General features: G+C 43.8%; 1 protein-coding gene across 3 annotated transcripts in view; it reads right to left on the bottom strand.

The window, feature by feature from the left end:
• SS18 (SS18 subunit of BAF chromatin remodeling complex) overlaps window positions 1-19039 on the bottom strand; it is a 145534-nt gene that overhangs the window by 54182 nt on the left and 72313 nt on the right. For all 3 annotated transcript variants that reach the window (XM_033933823.1, XM_033933822.1, XM_033933824.1), the window contains exons 5-6: window positions 18213-18434; window positions 2172-2339 (exon numbers count right to left, since the gene is read on the bottom strand). In XM_033933823.1, the coding sequence (XP_033789714.1) occupies window positions 2172-2339; window positions 18213-18434 (390 nt within the window). The remainder of the gene's footprint in view (window positions 1-2171; window positions 2340-18212; window positions 18435-19039) is intronic.

Below are 19039 nucleotides of genomic sequence, written 5' to 3'. Positions count from 1 at the left end.
AACTCGGAACGCCATCATAGAATTCTGATAGATGCGTCGACCAAACTTATCCATGGTTCTGCCCTCGCGACCTGGAGGCACCGAAGCATACACCTGGGCCGGATGGGACCGCTTGAGCGAGGATTCGACCAGGAGGGACTGATGTGAAAGCTGAGGTCCCTCGAAGCCCTTATGATGCACCGTGCGGTACCGAGCATCCAATTTCCCAGGGACCGCAGGGATAGAGTACGGAGACTCAAAACACCTCATGAAGGTCTGGTCGAGGAGCTTGTGCAGCGGCAGGCGTAAGGACTCGGCTGGAGGACGAGGCAAATGCATGGTATCGAGGTACTCCTTAGAGTATCGAGAGCCAGAATCGAGGGTAATGTCCAGGTCATCCGCCATCTGCCTCAGGAACGAGGAAAAAGACAGTTGGTCTGCCAGCGCCGGCCTTCGAGAAGGGCTGGAAGAAGTCGAGGCCTCGAGCTCCACCGAGGCCTGAGAACAACAGGGTGAGTAAAAAACTTTGGGGTCCTCGAACTCCGGTCCCGGAGGAGGAGACCCAGCCGAAGCAGAGTACCCCATACGAGGCAATTTCTTCTGAGGAGAGACGGTCGAGTGTCTAGAGGAATGCCTCGAAGAGTGCCTGGATCGATGCCCCTCACGATGTCTGGATGGGGATCGAGCCCGTCTGGTAGAATACTGATCCCCCGAAGTCTCCATACAGCAGATAGGACTCGAGGCCGTAGATCGGAGAGGCGGAAGATTTGTCGCTTCCCCCGACGACGCCCAGGCTTCATAGGGCGTTCGGAAGAACTCGTCCTGCTTCCGGCTATGCCCAGGACTGGGAGGCCTCGAAGGTGGACGCCACACCGACTCATGGGGAGGAGTAACAGGCTCCAAAGGAGGTAAGTCACTAAGGGAAGCTTTCCTCGAGGGAATAGGCTCTAAGGGAGGCATGTCACTAAAGGAGGCCTTCCTCGAGGCAGTAGGCTCCAAGGGGGGCATGGCACTACCCGAGGCCGACCTCGAGGCGCGGGACGCTGACCGCCGCTCCTCCTCGCCGAGCAACGAGGTCGAGCGGCGCGGCGGAGGGGGCGGCCCGCCCCTCGGAATCGGAACTGGGAGGTCACCCTGGATCGAGGCAATCAGCCGGGGTCCCATGGTGTTCATGAGTTCCACAAACTGAGCCTCCAGAAGGGACCGCAACGAAGCCGATATGGAGGGATCCACACCAAAAGGGGGCCCTTCCGCACGGTCTCCGCGCTCCTTCGGTGCCGAGTGCTTCTGCTTGCCAGCCTTCGGCACTTTGAGCACCACCGGTGGAACAGTAGGGGTCGGCGCCTGGTCCGAGGAGACGGAGGAAGGCACCGGCGCCGAGGTCGAGGCCGAAACCAGCGTGAACGATGCCGGCTTCAGAAGACTCGAAACAGCCGGAGAGGCCGAGGGCTTCGTAGATGGAGTCGAAGCACCAGTCGATATCGAAGCTATAGGATCCAACGCAGCTTCCATCTTGAACATGGATTCCCACAGAAGACAGCGACGCTTAAACGCTCGCGCTGTCAGAGTGGAGCAAGGCCGGCACAATTTCGGAAAGTGGTCCGGACCCAGACACTGGAGGCTCCTGTCTCGACTTATTGCTGGATTACCAGGGTTTAAGACAGGCCTGGCGGGTGGTGGCCGGTAGAGCGCGCAGACTAAGGACCTGAATATAAACAGAGATCCACATTTTTGGCCCCCAAATTTTTGTTTATATTCGAGTGTATATGTTACTGAAAATCTGATTTACACACAGTGTTATGAAATAAAGTGCACAAATTCCCTCTTTTCCAATCACCACATAGTGAACTAGCTTGGTGAAGGAGCATGATAGACTTAAGACTTATTGAAAAAACTAGTAACCTAATGGCAAATGGCATCCTTAAGTATATATTACCAAAATAGACTGTCTGTTTCTTAGTTGGGGCCACTATCTCAGTCATCCTAAGCCTATTTGCTGTGTCAACATGCTCTCTTTCTGCAACAAAACAACCACTGTATCAGAGGACAAGAGCATGCTGAAAACAACTGAGTGGACTGAGCCCAGTGTGTGATATCATCAAGGTTTACTCTGTTAAAACTGGGTTAAAAACAGAATTCAAGATTAAACAATCACATTCCTCCAGTTGCTAAGAACAAGACAGAACATTTACCTTGCTGAGGTGGTCTATAGGGTGGGATTTGCCTCTGACCCATTATATGATTTCCCTGGTTAACTTGACCTATCATTCCCATAGGTGGCTGTTGTCCTTGATAATGCTGCCCACCTCCCTGAGGCATATTGTATTGTTGAGAAGGAGGCTGCTGGTGCATCATGGGACCTAAATAAATTCAGAAGCAGTTCTTTTACCAAATTCTCATCACCATTCCAATAAAAAACAAACAAGCAGAACACACACATTTAATTACTTCGCATTTAACATACTTAAGTGGCATGTACCTGTTTTGAACCTCTGGGAAAGATGGTTAAATTGACAATCAGCCATAGCTGATGTTCCTTTTTACAAGTAAAAGAAAAAAAAAGTTTTAATTTGTATTTATCAGATGACAATGAGAAGCACCTTTGCTTATTTGTGATGAAGGTTCTTTGCAGACAGTAAGATAAATCAGATACAAATGGATAACATCATCTAACAGCATCAAGAAGGAACAACTCTCTGAGCTCAGAACTAGAAAAATATGACATGTACTTTCACTCTTGCACATAGGGCCCTCACCTAAAGTATGTTGGTATATAGTTTCAAGTCATCACTTGGGAGGGAAGGAAGGCAGGCTGAACTGTGTCCAATATATCCTACAATCTACAAAGAACTCCCATTAGAGGAAGGCAACTTCGTTTTCCGAAGACAAGCATAAAACTCCAGAATCACACTATTCAAGAATTCAAACAAGTGTTGAACATGCTGATATGAACATTGGCTCCAGATATGAGCATTGGGTTGGCTCCAGATGACTCTTCTTGTAGTTGACTATCCAGATCCACAACTTGTCTCACTGCCTGCTCGCCCTCCAGCCTTGATGAAGCTCTGATCAGACTATTGTTCAGGTATGGGTGTACTTGTATCCCTATCCTGTGAAGGTGAGCTGCGACCACCACAATCACTTTGGTGAAGGTGCATGAGACCATTGCCAATCTGAAAGCTAGAGCCGCAAACTGAAAATGCTTTTGAAGAACATGGAATCTCAACTATTTTCTATGGTCCGGGAAAATGGGAATATGAAGGTGTGCCTCTGTCAGATCTAAGGAGGCTAATAATTCCCCTAGAGCCACCGCCACAATGACTGACCAAATCATCTCCATGTAGAAGCGTAGTATTCTCAGCACCCCATTTAAGGACTTTAGGATCAAGATCGGTCTCCAGTCTTTTGTGCCTTTCTTGAGCACTATGAAGTATACGGAGTATCTGCAAGAGCCCAATTCTTCTTCGGGAACTGGTTCTACAGCTTGAATGTCCAACAGACATTGCACCATCGCTTGGACTTGGGCCTCTTTTTCCAGCTAGCCGGAGAATTGATGAACAGATCTGAGTGAGGACGATAGAACCTTGTGACCTCTCGAATAAGGTTTAGGACCTAGCAGTCCAAAAGAAATTTGCTTTCATTCCCTCCAGAATGTCAGCAGGCTCTCATCAATGTGTGGGGGCACGGCTGCTGAACTGGCGTAATTGTGACATCTTGGAAGTCTATTATTCAGCTATAATATTAGTGTTTTTTAAAGTCTTAAGTAAAAGTGGACCCCCCCTTATACTATGCATAATACAATTAGCCCCATCAGCACCGACATGATAACATGAAACGTTGTTACTATTTGGGGTTTTGCCAGGCTAGTGACCTGGATTGGCCACTATAAAGAAGGGCTACTGGGCTAGATGGACCATTGGTCTGACCCAGTAAAGCTATTATATTTTTAATGTTTGGATCCCTAGTAAGATCTTTGAGCGGAAGAACTTGTGTAGTACTTGCGGGAATGTTGCGAGGAACGAAAATTTCCTATCTACCCCAATGGGTCAATGCCAATGTCTGGCAGAGATTTAGGGCAGCAATCTGCCTTACTGGCCATAAGGTCATCTAAGCTTTTACCAAATACATCTGCCCTTTGAAGGGCAGTCTGCTTAAAGTGGCTTTGGATGCTGAATCGCCTACCTACTGACTGATCCAGAGCGTCCTATGGACAGAAACAGCATATACAGACACCTTGCTTATGACCACCAGGAGACAGGGAATCCTGGAGGGAGTGCATAATCCACCCATTCCAACACAGCTGGGGGCAGACCTCCTCTTCCTCAGCAAGACTGCGTTTTAACAATGTACAGCAGCATGTGCCACAAATGAGGCTGCTGCTGCAGCTTTGATCCTCAAAGCTAGTACTTAAATTGCCTCTTAAGCACCATGTCAATCTTGTGAACTTGTGCATCCTTTAACATCATTCCTCCCTCACTAGTTACTTGAGCCACCAAGGAATCCACCTTTGACTGACTAAACAGTTGATGAAATTCCAGAGCCATAGGGTAAAGTTTGGACATAGTTTTTGCCACCTTCAAGGAGCCTTCTGGAGTCTCTCACTGATCAGTGACCAGCAAGATGATGTCCAGATGCGCAGGATAAAAGGTGGTTTAAGCATTTGTGCCACTTATGACCATACACTGTGAAGAGGATAGTTTCTGGGGCTCCAACTTCAACTCCCCGAGTGCCTCCGTAATAACATGTGGGACTGTAGCCAGCTTGAAAAGCCACTGCACCGATGGATCTTCTCTCTGATCAAGTGCAACTATCACCTCTTGACTCCCAGTCCCTGACAGGGAACCAGAATACTACAGGAAAGAAGCTGAGCCCTTGCATAATAAAAGCTTGGAGACTGACCACCAATCCTCCCAGTCATGCTCCACTTGGTCACTTAGGCTGGGAATTGTCTTTCTCTGCGGCGGAGAAACCTCCAGAAGAGGGATTTCTTCCTGGTCCAATGCTAGCAAGCCCCAGGCAGCGCAGTACATCCCATACCTGTCAAACAGAGCTGTGGAGTCGGAGTCAGAGTCGAGGAGTCAGAGTCGGAGGAAATTTCGGGTACCTGGAGTCGGAGTCGCCAAGCAATGCACCGACTCCGACTAAATTTAGATTGGAATTTAAAAAAAGCAAGTTTAAATGTCCCAATTCACAAAAAGTTATAATTAATGACTTCTCTACTGTAAGAATAAAGACCAATGCATGCAGTGCCTCACGTAATCGCAAAACGAACACGTGCTTCACTATATGGCAAGCAAAGGAAATGGCGCTCTTCAAAATCCATCACCAACCTCCAAAAATTTAAAGACACTTCTCTCTACTATAAACATGAAATTATCCAGGCAAAAAAATCTTTCTATAATAACAAAATCCAAAAGGCAAAAAATACTTCCGTCCTCTTTAATATTCTAAAATCAGTTAACCCGGAAAAAAATAAAAACATGTCAAATCAAAAATCAATACTAACAGCACAAGAACTAGCTGACTACTTTTGCCAAAAGATATCAATAATAAGACAAACATTCTCGACCAACACATTAATCTCTTCGGCTTTCGAAAACTTATCTACAAATAACTCTATTCCTACAGCCAAATGCACAAACTTCAAAATTCCAAGTATAAATGACATTGAAAGACACCTTAAATCAATCAACTTAAAAGGTTCTCCTACAGAAATTATTCCGCCATTCTATATAAAAAAATATTTCTATTATTTTGGTCCTTTTATTCTATCTCTCATTCAAAAATGTCTATCTTCTGCTACCGTTCCTTCCACTTGGAAAATCTCTACTGTAACACCAATATTAAAAAACTTTAAGTCCAGTCAAGATGACTCATCTAATTACCGCCCCATCTCAAATCTACCTTTCCTAATGAAACTGACGGAAAAACTAGTTTTCGAACAACTATCAGATTTCATTGAATCCTCTAACGCGTTACATCCAAACCAAACAGGTTTTCGTAAATATCACAGCACCGAATATTCTATGATTGGTCTCGTTACAAACATTCACTACTTTCTTGACCATCACAAATCTGTAGCTCTCTTTTCTCTAGACCTATCCGCAGCCTTCGATACCATAGATCATGAAATTCTTCTCAATCGTCTGCAATCACTAGGGATAGAGGGCCAAGTCTTACAATGGCTAACATCCTTTCTATCGGATCGTTTCTCTAGAGTTAAATTCAATGAATCCTATTCTGAAACCTTCTCTTCATCTTTTGGAGTTCCACAAGGATCAATACTATCTCCTCTTCTATTCAACATTTTCCTATCCCCACTTATCACCATGTCACAATCACTAGGATTTACAACCTTTTCTTACGCTGATGACATTCAGCTAATGCACCCTTTCAACCCAGAAAACATAGTAGAAATAAAAATAATCAATGATAAATTAGAAAAAATTAAAAACTGGCTAAAAAATAACAAACTGGCTCTAAACACTCAAAAAACAAAAACTATGCTTTTCACTTGGAAAAGAGACATATTCCAAAAAATACCATTCACACTTGACAACACTCCTATAGAATCGGTACCTAAGCTAAAAATCCTAGGTGTAATAATCGATGCAGATCTATCTTATCATGATCATATCAGTGTAATAGTCAAATCATGCTTTTACAGACTACGGCTTTTACGCTCAATCTCTACTTTCTTGGATACTAAATCACTCAATATTTTAGTTCACTCTCTTATTATTTCCAAACTGGACTACTGCAATTCTCTTCTAATCAACATAACTCAAAAAGAAAATAGACGTCTCCAAATCATCCAAAATACAGCAGTCAAATTAATTCATAATGCAAAGAAATTTGACCATGTTTCCCCCTTACTAATTAAATCACACTGGCTTCCTATAACCCATCGAATTACGTTTAAAATTTTATTTCTGGTTTACAAAACATTGACCTTCAGTGAACCTCAATATATTGCAAAAATGATTGTCCCACACAAATCTTCTCGCTCTTTAAGATCCTCTTCATCACAATTGCTCTCAGTCCCTTCGCTAAGAGTCATAGGCACAAGACGAAATGATATATTTTCTGTAAAAGCCCCTTCAATGTGGAACTCCCTTCCAAATTTCATTAAAAACGAAACAGACCTCGTTGCGTTTAAGAAAATTTTAAAAACGTACTTATTTCAAGATGCGTTTGACATATGAAATATCATTTTTTTGGCTCCCATATTCTTCCCATCTCATCCTAACCCATTACTACCCAATGTGCTTTCCCTTTGATGTCAATTTCTAACAAAGAACAACATTGTAACTTTTTCCCTTTCCTCCCACCCCCTCCTGTTCGTCCAATTCTGTATGTCTTTTGAGTGACTATTGTAAATTAAATGTATTACCACATTCTGATGGTTTTTAACACTGTACATCGCTTAGATATTGTTATAAGCGATTCATCAAATAAAGGTCAAACTTGAAACTTGAATGCACAATTCGGAGCACCAATACTTATAAATGTATTCTCCCTTGTTGTTGTTTACAACTTATTTCCAACATTCAACAAGGTTTTCAATACCTCGTTGGTAGAAATCACATGGTGTAGACTCGAAAAATTCATCCAACCAAGCTCTCCCACCATACGCACAACATCTTTTTATGCGGATGAAGATCTTGTTTCACGCGGAGTCGGAGTCAGAAGTACAAAAAACTGAGTCGGAGTCGGAACATTTATCTACCGACTCCACAGCCCTGCTGTCAAATAAGCTTTCCACAGGAGATTCACAAACTCTGAGGTAAATCCTTGGACAGATGGCCCTATAGACCCCTCAGGACCTCATACCGGCTTCTCTTTGGTTTCACAGCGTCCAGTGTTCGCCCCTTTGCTGTTTGTGGTCTCCAGAAGGGATTTTCTCCCTACCACTCAGACTCCTTGCAGTTCCCAAGCCCTAGGAAACTCAGAGAAGGCTGAGCCCAAGGTTCCCTACCCCCAGACCTTGCTTTTTGGGAAATGGACTTTTAACAAAGTATATGCTAACTTCTAAGAGACCCTTTGAGATAGTTTCCACACTGTGAACCCAGCTTAGGACCTCCCAACCACCAATCACCCTCCACCTGTTACCCAACCAAATCCTTCAAACACTCTATAACCCAAGTCTAGCCACCAAAGCATCAACCAGCAAGGAGTGAGAGAAGGAATAGCAGTCAGCTTATCCCCCCACACCAAAACAGGTGGATGCAGTTCAGCAGAAAGCCCCACCACCACCCTCCTCTGCAATCTTCCTGCCCTCAATAACACTGTTAAAGGGTCACTGAGCAGATGGGCCTTTCCCAATGCTTCAAGTATCCAGTTTAGTGGTCCTTGTATCCAGGAAATCCATTATAGAACCTACAGACATATAGGGTCTTAAGATAGTACTGTTAACATTAACTTTGAAGTAGGCATGGAAACACTCCACTAAAGGACTCAAGTCAACTAGTCACACTATCACATATCATAACAGTATAGAGAGCATAGCTCTAAGACTGTTACAACAGAAATATATTTTCCCATTACTGCTTAACAACAATGTTGAAAACCCCACTCTTCTGGACAACATCTCTCCTTACCAACATGCATTCCCCCATCCCAGTCATCACGGGCCAGGGCAGATATGAAGAGCTAAGCCACCTCTCCCACAACAAACCCCTAGTACACAGACCCTATCTTAAGCCTGTCCCTACCACCCCCATATCATCTGCACAAAAAAAGCCTCAGAATTGCTCTTGCAAATGCAAGATTCGTAAACAACAAAGATGCCATTCTAGTGACCTCCTCACAGACATCTTCCTGTTAAAGGGCTTAACTTGGCTTAAAGACAACGATGGAGCTACCCTAGGCATGCTCTGCCCCTCTGGCTACCAAGCCCTAGCATGCTCACGCACCAACATCAAAGGTGGAGGTGGAGGTACCATCATCAAATTCAACCTCAACCCAAGATTAATAGATGTTATCACACTAAACACACTTGAATGCCTCATCTTTTCAGTAGGACACAAAAGAGATCTTACAATAGACTTGATATGACTCATCTACTAACACAACAATCACCAACTGCTCCATCGAACCAGTACCTGCTGTGACCACCATATTATCACATTTAATCACTCATATACAACAAAACAATTGCTACCAAAGAAACAACCCCAATAAAAGAACGTCTATTACAACAACTCAATCAACTTAAAGAATCTCTCCTCGGGCCTTTCTAACCTAGAAAGAACACTGAACTCAAATCAGAAATCCGTCGATGAAGCAACCACAACCTGGCACACCAAGTAAAAATCCTCTATGAGGGCCTAGCCTCAATCAAAGAAATTAATTGCTTCCCCCGCAATCTCTCCTCCCCTTGGTTCAACCTAAGAACTAAGAAAAGAGAACTAAGGAAAGCAGAGAGGGAATGATACAAATCAAGGTTGAATAGCGACAAATCCAACTGGAGAAAACTGCATGAAAAATACAAACTAGCCATACTCAATGCAAAAAAGGCCTACTACTCCCAACAACTACTAATCTTGCCAAGTGATCAAAGAACCTCTTCACATTATTCAAAAAGATATTCTCAGCACCATAAGGAGACAATCAATATCTGAACACCAGCCTCAACAGCAAATCACTTTCAGACTACTTTGCTGAAAAAACAGACAATATACGTTCCCACCTGGACAATGCCACACAACCGACACCAGTACCCTTCTGCTCAAACGGAACCCCCATACCCACAACTGAAAAACTAACCCACTTCAACAATGTCTCACTCAATGACCTTACTAAGATTATTGACTCCCTTCAGTCATCCAACTCCATCCTAGATATCTGCCCATCACGCCTCCTAGTTGAAGTGAAAGACGCTTTACATGCTCAGTCCTCCTTCTTATCAATGCCTCACTACACTCAGACTCTGCCTACAAGCTGGAAATCAGCAATCATTAGACCACTCTTAAAGAAACCCACACTTTACCAAGACACACCCATCAACTTTAGACCTGTCTCCAACCTACCTTTCATTTCAAAGATCCTGGAAAAAACAGTACTCAACCAACTACACTCCTTTATTGACAACAAAAAAACTACACTCCTTTATTGACAGCTACACTCCTTTATTGACAACAAAAAAAACTCTATCCTGTTTCCAATCAGGTTTCCAGAAATTTCATAGCACTGAAACTGTCCTCCTTGATATCATCGATGACTGCTGGAAACTTATGGACAAAGGAAACAATGTCCTTCTGGTGTTACTAGACCTCAGTGCAGCATTAAGAACATAAGAATTGCCACTGCTGGATCAGACCAGTGGTCCATCATGCCCAGCAGTCTGCTCAAAGACCAGTGCCCTGAGACTAGCCCTACCAGCGCACGTTCTTGTTCAGCAGGAACTTGTCTAACTTTGTCTTGAATCCCTGGAGGGTATTTTCCCCTATGACAGCCTCCGGAAGAGCGTTCCAGTTTTCCACCACTTTCTGGGTGAAGAAGAACTTCCTTACGTTCGTACGGAATCTATTCCCTTTCAACTTTAGAGAGTGCCCTCTCGTTCTCACTACCCTGGAGAGGGAGAACGAGAGGGTACTCTATAAAGTTGAAAGGGGATAGATTCCGTACGAACGTAAGGAAGTTCTTCTTCATCCAGAGAGTGGGTCATTGATGTAATGATCCTCCTCACCCAACTCGCTGAGCTTGGAGTCCGAGATACGGCGCTAGCCTGGTTTACATCCTTCCTAAACGACAGATCCCAATGCGTACTACTCGAAACTACCCTATCAAAGCCAAAGCTGATCACGTACGGGGTACCACAAGGAGCACTACTATCACCTCTGCTGTTTAATCTCTATATCACACCTGTCCTGTATATAGCCCACAAACACCAAATCAAGATTCACTCCTTTGCCGACATCATCCAACTATACCTACTGACAGGAGACAACCGTGACTCCCAGATTGCAAAATTATAAAACTCTTTCTCGGAAATCAAAATCTGGATGGCCGCAAACAAGCTCCAACTAAACACCACAAAAACTTAACTCCTTTGGAGCCATAAAGAACAGTGCACCTACAACCGCCCCTCTCTCCTCTGGGAATCATCTACTATAACTGCCAAAGACCAAGTCCGCAGCCTAGGTGTACTTCTCGACTCTAACTTCTTGACTACATCTCGCAAGTGGTCTCATCTTCATTCTACTATCTACAACTATTAAAGAAAATAAGAAACTTCTCTATACCTTTGTCCTCTCCAGCATGGATTATTACAACGCATTATTCAACGGACTAACGGCAAAAAATATTAAGTGTCTCCAACATGTACAAAATGCAGCAGACTACTGAAGAACCTTTGCGCCCACAATTCAGTATCCAAAGCACTAGTGCCGGCCCACTGGCTACCCGTAGCCAAACTTTGCATCTTCATAGGCTTAGTACTTGCATTCAAGTCCTTACACCAGATGGCGCCTGGCTATATATCAGCCAACCTCCCGCCTTACATCCCAAACAGATAGACTCCGCTCCCAGAAGAAAACGAGTCTTCAAATACTCCCTAGTTGTGTTAAAAAATTATTATCAAATGGAGGGAACTCCACCAATAATATACATCCCTCTCTGGCTTAGAGAAATGTATATTATAAAGAACTATTAATTTGGGGAAAGTTAGCTCGCTTGATTAAAACTTAGCTCTGTAATAATGTATAATATATGTGAGTATTTATTCAAGAACTAAGACTCAGAACATTTATAAGCAAACTGAAAATTTATTTTCTTTTTAGAGCAAGAGTAATTTTAAAATTAAAATCAAGCAGGTAGAGCGGTTATAGATAGAATTTTTAAGCAAAGATAATAGTATTACACAAGACAAATGTTGCTAAAGCAGGAGGATCAATTTATCTGGATTCAAAAAGTTACTCATGATGTGAATAGTCCTTAAAATGGAGATAAGGCCACATGGTAGGCCCGAGAGTGATGTTGCATCATGGTGATCCATGGAAAAGAAGAGTTGTTGCAGCTTGAGTCAGGCTGGTTCCAGAGGGAGAGAGAGCATCTGTTAGAAACGATTCCACTTCATATTTATAGGGCTGAGACCTGTTCTAAAAATAGAATCCTAGGTGAACGTCATAATTAAATTCTTTGGACCCATGATGCATGGCAGTCCAGCCTTTTTCTCTGTTCCTAGGTGGTGCCATGATTGAATTACAATGGCTTAAAATGCTATTGTTACTGTCCTTGCTGGATGTGGTATGAATCTATGTCTGAGTGGTTTAAAATGGAGGATAGGCAGATGAGATAATCTGATTGAATCTTCTTTGAGTGGCTTAAAATAGTGTGATGAGCTTCTATTGTTCTTGCCAATTAGAGTAGTCCAGAGATGATGTTCCACTAATAGTAGAGTTGTTTAGCTCTGGTATCCACCCTGGCTGTCCTTTTTCTTTTCTGAATAGGTGTACTTAACACTTTCTGAAGGTCGGTCTTCCTTTTTGTACTCCATTGAATGGGTACATTTAACACTTTTCTGAAGGCAGATGGCTCAGTCCTTTCTTTTGTAATAGGTACATTAACACACCTGGATAAGATGGCTGGAGGCAGGGCTTGCTCAGAAACCAAATCAGAAATTCACTTTTAAATCCATCAAATTAATATACTTTAACTTAAAATAGAAGTTCACTTTACTATAAATCCATAATTTAAATCATATCCTGTCTTGGGTCAGGCAATAATTCTAGCAAACTTACATAATTTACCTCCAACAAAACCAAATACATCCTGCTACATATTTTAACTCCAAACAGAATTATAAAATCATTTCATGCTACATTCGAAGCCTCCAACTAGAAAGTGCCGGAATCCGAAATACTGGAATCAGCTGCCTCCTAACATCAAATCCCTAAATGGACTTTTGAGCTTTAGGAAAGCAATAAATACCTACCTCTTCACCTGATTCCTCAAGACAAGCTAGCATTCAGATTGTTACTCCCAAATCACTGGTTTTCTTAATAGATGTTCAACCTACTCTCTCCCTGTGCATGCTTCAGGCTTCATGCGTCTGCTAATCCAGAACAGTTGAACTATACATACCTCACAGTACCCTATTGCCTTAGTCTTCTGTTCCCTGTTGTTAAATTGTTATGTGTCTATGTATGTTGCCATGTAACCCGTTCTGGGCTACTCAGAGAATATGGGAAATAAATCGAATTTAACAAATTAATACATTTTCAACAGAAACCAAGAAATGCTGAGAACACAGAAAAGCTACATTACGTTAGCTGTCAGCTGTTTAGAGAACTGAAGGGCTGCAACTTTCAGTGCCTTAGAACGTAGTCAATAGCAGCATTTTCTATTAGCATTTGAGCCTGAGATCTTAAAAAAAGCACCAGCACCAGCAGCTTTTCTCCAGCCGTTCCCCGCACCGAAACCAGCAGGCAGAGAACATCAGGGCCAACCAACGAGCATGGGAGCACTGCTCCGCCCCCTCCCCCGATCCAGCAGAGGATCCTGCAAAAAAACACCAGCACCAGCAGCTTTTCTCCAGCTGTCCCCCACACCGAAACCAGCGGGCAGAGAACATCTTCGGGGCCGACCAACGAGCGTGGGAGCACTGCTCCGCCCCCTCCCCCGATCCAGCAGGGGAACCTGCTGAAAAAGTCCCAGCGTCAAAAGCGACTGACCCGTCCAACCGCCACTAACAGCACAGCTACTCTGCATGAGCAGTCGCCATCTCCTCATAGAACACCACAAGGACACCAAATCTCAAAATCCAACAACTCAGCACCATCCACAGTCATCCACCAGTTCCTGCGTCTCCCTCTTCGGAAATTAGTGCTCACTCCACCTATTCCTTCACCCACCCCAGGATCATTCCAAAACCAGCGGACAACAACCCACCAGCCAAACGGATAAGTACTCTGCATGTTTACTCTACTTTTCTTTCTAGTCCAAGATATCTTAAACCTTGTACCATCTCTCATTGCATGATGGCTTCCTTACACTACTACCTAACTCTATTTCTCATGTTTTACTGGGCCTGCTACAAAAGCTGGTTAACCAAGGCATTACTCTCCTCTCCTATCCCAATCCTCATTAGACCTCAACCTACCTTCCCAGAACCCAATAGGCCTGCTCAACGCCTCATTCTTGACTGCTCTGATTGGGGCCCTTTCCATATCCCAATTGTCCCCCCCCTCTCGCAAACCAAAGAAACCTCACAGAAACATACGCCGATCACTGAAGAAAATTGCATACTCAGCCCCTGTTGACGCTCCTTACTACCAAAAGATCCTAGGTTTCTATTTAAACATCCGATCTATCAGGAACAAAGCCCAGCTAGTTAAAGATTGGCTAGAGGAGACTAACCCCGACTTTGTCCTCTTAACAGAAACTTGGTTGATCTCCGACAATGACATCATAATCCGTGAATGTCTACCACCTGGGTTTAAAATTACCTCTCTACCCAGATCCAAGGGAAGAGGGGGAGGGGGGGCCTAGCCATCCTCACAAGAGATGCATTTGAGTCCACCATCTTAGCCTCAAACTCCTCACCAGATCTCGAAATTCTTTCCTGTAAACTCCAGTCTGACCGACTAGAAGATAGCCTAATCATCACTCTTTTTTACATCCCTACCAAGAAATGGCCTACAGCTAAAGACAACTTCTCCAAATTTCTCCTCACTAATTCTATTACAAGTCCCTACAACCTACTGATCGGTGACCTGAACATTCACCTTGAACAGACCGAACAAAATGACACCAAAGACCTACTATCCCTCATCACCTCTCTGGACTTCTTCATACCGACCCCTGAAATAACCCATCACAAGGGCCACCATCTAGACTTAGCAACATTCTCCTCTAAAGAACAACTCCATCCCAAGATTCTCTGGGAGCTAGCTACCTGGACTGACTCCCTATGGTCACCGACTATGCAACTTCCAACTCAACTGGCAAGAAAAACACCATCCATCCAACTCCAAACTGGCAAAAAGGTCCAAGAAAATGATAACCACCAGAGGCCTCATTAACTCAGTGGAATTCTGGTCCCACTATGACATCTCCTCCAACCCGGACCCCAACTCATTCATGGCCGAAGCCTGGACCAGCACAAGCACTCAGATCCTAAACAAAATGGCCCCCATTAAAACAAGGAAATTAAGAAACAAATTAGGATCAGTGAAACGGGAATTACGGAAACTTGAAAGACTTTGGCTGAAATCTGGTGACAGTAAAGAGAAAACCAACTGGAGAACAAAACTAAAAGAATACAAAAAACTCATAACTACCAAACGCACCAACTTCTACGTGCTAAAAATCTGCTCTCCTAACCCCAACATCAAAAACCTCTTCAAAATAGTCAACGATCTTTATGACACCCAGATCCTACCATCAGCCAATGCCCTGGCCGACTTCTTTTACAGCAAAATCTCCAATCTGAATTCCTCCCTAGCAGTCACCACAACCAACCATTTAAACTACCCAGTCGCCCAACACCTCGACGAACCCAGGGCTGATCTGTTCTGGAACACCTTTGCAATCCCTAACTGGCAACAATTCTGTAAGCTCTACTCAAAATACGCTAAATCTTACTGCACACTGGACTGTTGCCCACCCAACGTAATGAAAGTGGCCCCGGTCACCTTCAAAGCCAAACTACACACCTGGATCTCTTCCCTTTTACTCTCTGGCACGTTTCCTGAGGACCAAGGCCAGATCCTAATCTCTCCGATTGTAAAAAATCCCAAAGAACCCATCAACCTGACATCAAATTACAGACCCATCACTGACATCCCCTTCTTTGCAAAGTTAATGGAAGGGCTGGTCAACCAAGACTTAGTGACCTATCTGGACAAATTCAACATTCTAAACGATAACCAGTCTGGGTTCCGCCCTGGACACAGCACCCTCCATCACCTGTTTAGCCAGGGCACAAGTGCACTAGTCCTTCAGCTTGATTTAAGTAGTGCCTTTGACTTAGTTGATCATACTATCCTTTTAGACTGCTTGGAGTCAATCGGCATCTGGGGCAATGTCTTAAAATGGTTCCGGGGTTTCCTATGTAAACGATCATAACAAGTTTACAATGCCAATACACTTTCCTTCAGCTGGGTAAACGCATGTGGAGTCCCACAAGGCTCCCCCCTGTCTCCCGCACTTTTCAACATCTACATGGCCGCACTTGGGAACCTATTATAAAGCTTGAAAATCAAGTTCTACATCTACGCTGACGACATCACCTTAGTTTTTCCCCTATCCTCCATATCTCCAGAGACAACAAACCACCTGGCATCCACCCTAAAACAAATTGATCTGTGGATGACCAATTTCAAATTAAAACTCAACTCTGAAAAAAACAAATTCTTCCTGGCAAGTCCAAACGACAAAATCAAAGATTCTACAATCTCCTTAAATGGTCATGTCTTTCCTATCACAGATTCCATAAAAATTCTGGGAGTGACACTTGACCACAACCTCACCCTTAAATCTCACACCGACTTACTGGTCAGAAAAGGCTTCTCTGCCTTATGGAAACTGAGAACCATCAGAAAGTACTTCGATGCAAGCTCTTTTCGACTACTGGTACAGTCATACATCCTAAGCTTACTCGACTACTGCAACATTATCTACCTGGGGTCCTTCAAAAAAACCATTCAAAGACTCCGCATCATCCAACACTCGGCAATCTGACTGATCTTTGGGCTGAAAAAATGGGAACACATATCCCCCTACTACCAAAAACTCCACTGGCTACCCATGGAAGCAAGAATCCAATTCAAGTTTGCCTGTATCTGTTTAAAATCCATTCTTGGTTTGGTCCCATTATACCTGGTTCCCCATTTCTCCTTAAACTGCCCTTCCAGATCCACCCACAGAGCCCACCTCTTCAGCCACCCAACTCTAAAGGCCTGCCGATACAAAAGTCACCTAAACAGAACACTTGCCTTCCAAGCAGGTCATATAAATGACTGGCTGAGCAGAATTATCTCGCACTCTTCATCCTACCTAAACTTCAGAAAATTATTAACAAGCCTATTCAACCGAACTACAACCTAGCCTTCCCTCCCTCCCCTGCTCCCCAAGTTCTCTTTCCCTAACCTTTGCCCTGCCCACTCACTTTTGTCCCTATTTCGCCCGTTCCCCCACACACGCATATTATATCTGTATTCGCTGACTGTAACATCTCGCTGATTGACCTGCCCTTCTCTGTTGTAAACTGTATTCGCTGAATCTTTGTTGTATCTGTATTCACTGACAGTAACTATTCGCGTATCTGTATTTGTATTCACTGTTTGTAACTATTCGCTGATTGTCCAGCCTTTCTTTATTGTAAACCACCTCGAACTATTACGGCTTTGGTTGATCGTTGGAATAGTCTTCCACTGCAGGTGATTGAAGCCAGCAGCGTGCCTGATTTTAAGGCCAAATGGGATCGACACGTGGGCTCTATTCACTAGGCAAAGGTAGGGGAGGGTCATTAGGGTGGGCAGACTAGATGGGCCGTGGCCCTTATCTGCCATCTATTTCTATGTTTCTATGTTTCTTACCCTCATCTGGGCACTCTTGATAATCGGCCTTCTCCTCTGCAGGGCCTTGAGCATCTGAGCATGCTCAAGGCCCAGCAGAGGAGGAAGCCGATTTTCAAGAGTGCCTAGATGAGGGTAAGAAGCGGCGGGGGGGTGCCCAATCGTGTCGGGGGGGGGGGGGGGATCGGATTGTGGTGGAGGGGTGCCCAATCGTGGCGGGGGGGGGTCGGATCGTGGCGGGGGGGTGCCGGTTCGAGGCAGGGGGGTGCTGGATCGCAGGGGGGGTGCCTGATCGCGGGGGTCGGGGGGGCCTTCGAGGGGAGCAATGCCAGTTCTCGGGGGGGGGGGAAACGCATTAAAGCGAGTTTCCATTATTTCATATTGGGAAACTCGCTTTGATAAACGAGCATTTTGGATTACGAGCATGCTCCTGGAACGGATTATGCTCGTAATCCAAGGTACCACTGTATATACATATTTAAGCCTGAAGAGAAACATTTCGGCATGGTATAGAAACAGATATGGAACATTGTAATTGTACAATAGTGCACAACAAACAGTATATGGTGCTACTATGTACTTACCCTCAAATTATAAATGCACCACATATCCTAGTGAACTAAAGTAAATTATGGAAAAAAACTAATCAATCTGCTAATAAGCTTACAAGTATACAGGACATACCTGTGAAAGGATAAACCCATGTTTTACCTTGGTTTGGCTGCATGCTGATGTTTGGTCGGGGACCATAGTTGGCTATGGCCTGTCCTTGATTTATGCTTATTTGATTCTGTACTGGCATGTTTTGTGATGATGGCACTGAATGATTATAACCTCCCATAGATCCATGGCTATTTGAAGGCATGTTCATTGAACTGTTCGATATGTTGAGTTGATTAGGCCCTGGGCCCTGTATAGGCAAGTGATTAGGTCCTTTGAAGACAAGGCAAAAAATGAATACAAATGAACATATATACAATATATATGCATACATACATTGCTTACAGCTATCCATTATGGAATTTCAGTTGAGACATCATATTCCATGGCTTTTCAATTTCTTCAGATGTCTTGTGATGTATTTTGTCAATTGATTTCTGAAAATCCAGATACACTATCATCGACTGGCTCACCTTTATTTATATGTTTATTTACTCCCTCAGAAATCCATGTCAACTTTATTCCGATAAACCACATCCTCTACATGTTCAGAAATTTTTTTCTTTACAAAACTTTAATCTGTCACTTTATCTTGCACCAATGTCAGGCTCACTGATCTAGTTTCTCGGATCATCCTGGAGCCCCTTTTCAAAAGCTGCCATTAGTTTTGTTCACCCAGATGATTTGCTGTTCTTTAGTTTATTGATCTCACCTATTTTATTATCCAGGCTAATTGAGATTTTTTTTTTTTTGTGTTGGGGGGGGGGGGGGGCGTTCTAAAATCATGACCATTGAACACCAATTTCTGGCAAGGATAGTTCCAAAGCAAAGAATTCATGTATGGCCTCTCTGGTATGGCCTTGTCCTCCCTGAGTGCT

The sequence above is a fragment of the Geotrypetes seraphini genome, chromosome 2 (genome assembly GCF_902459505.1).
Source record: "Geotrypetes seraphini chromosome 2, aGeoSer1.1, whole genome shotgun sequence".
Lineage (NCBI taxonomy): Eukaryota > Metazoa > Chordata > Amphibia > Gymnophiona > Dermophiidae > Geotrypetes > Geotrypetes seraphini.
The sequence above is the reverse complement of the archived record's forward strand: the minus strand, read 5'-3'. Positions and strand labels throughout refer to the sequence as shown.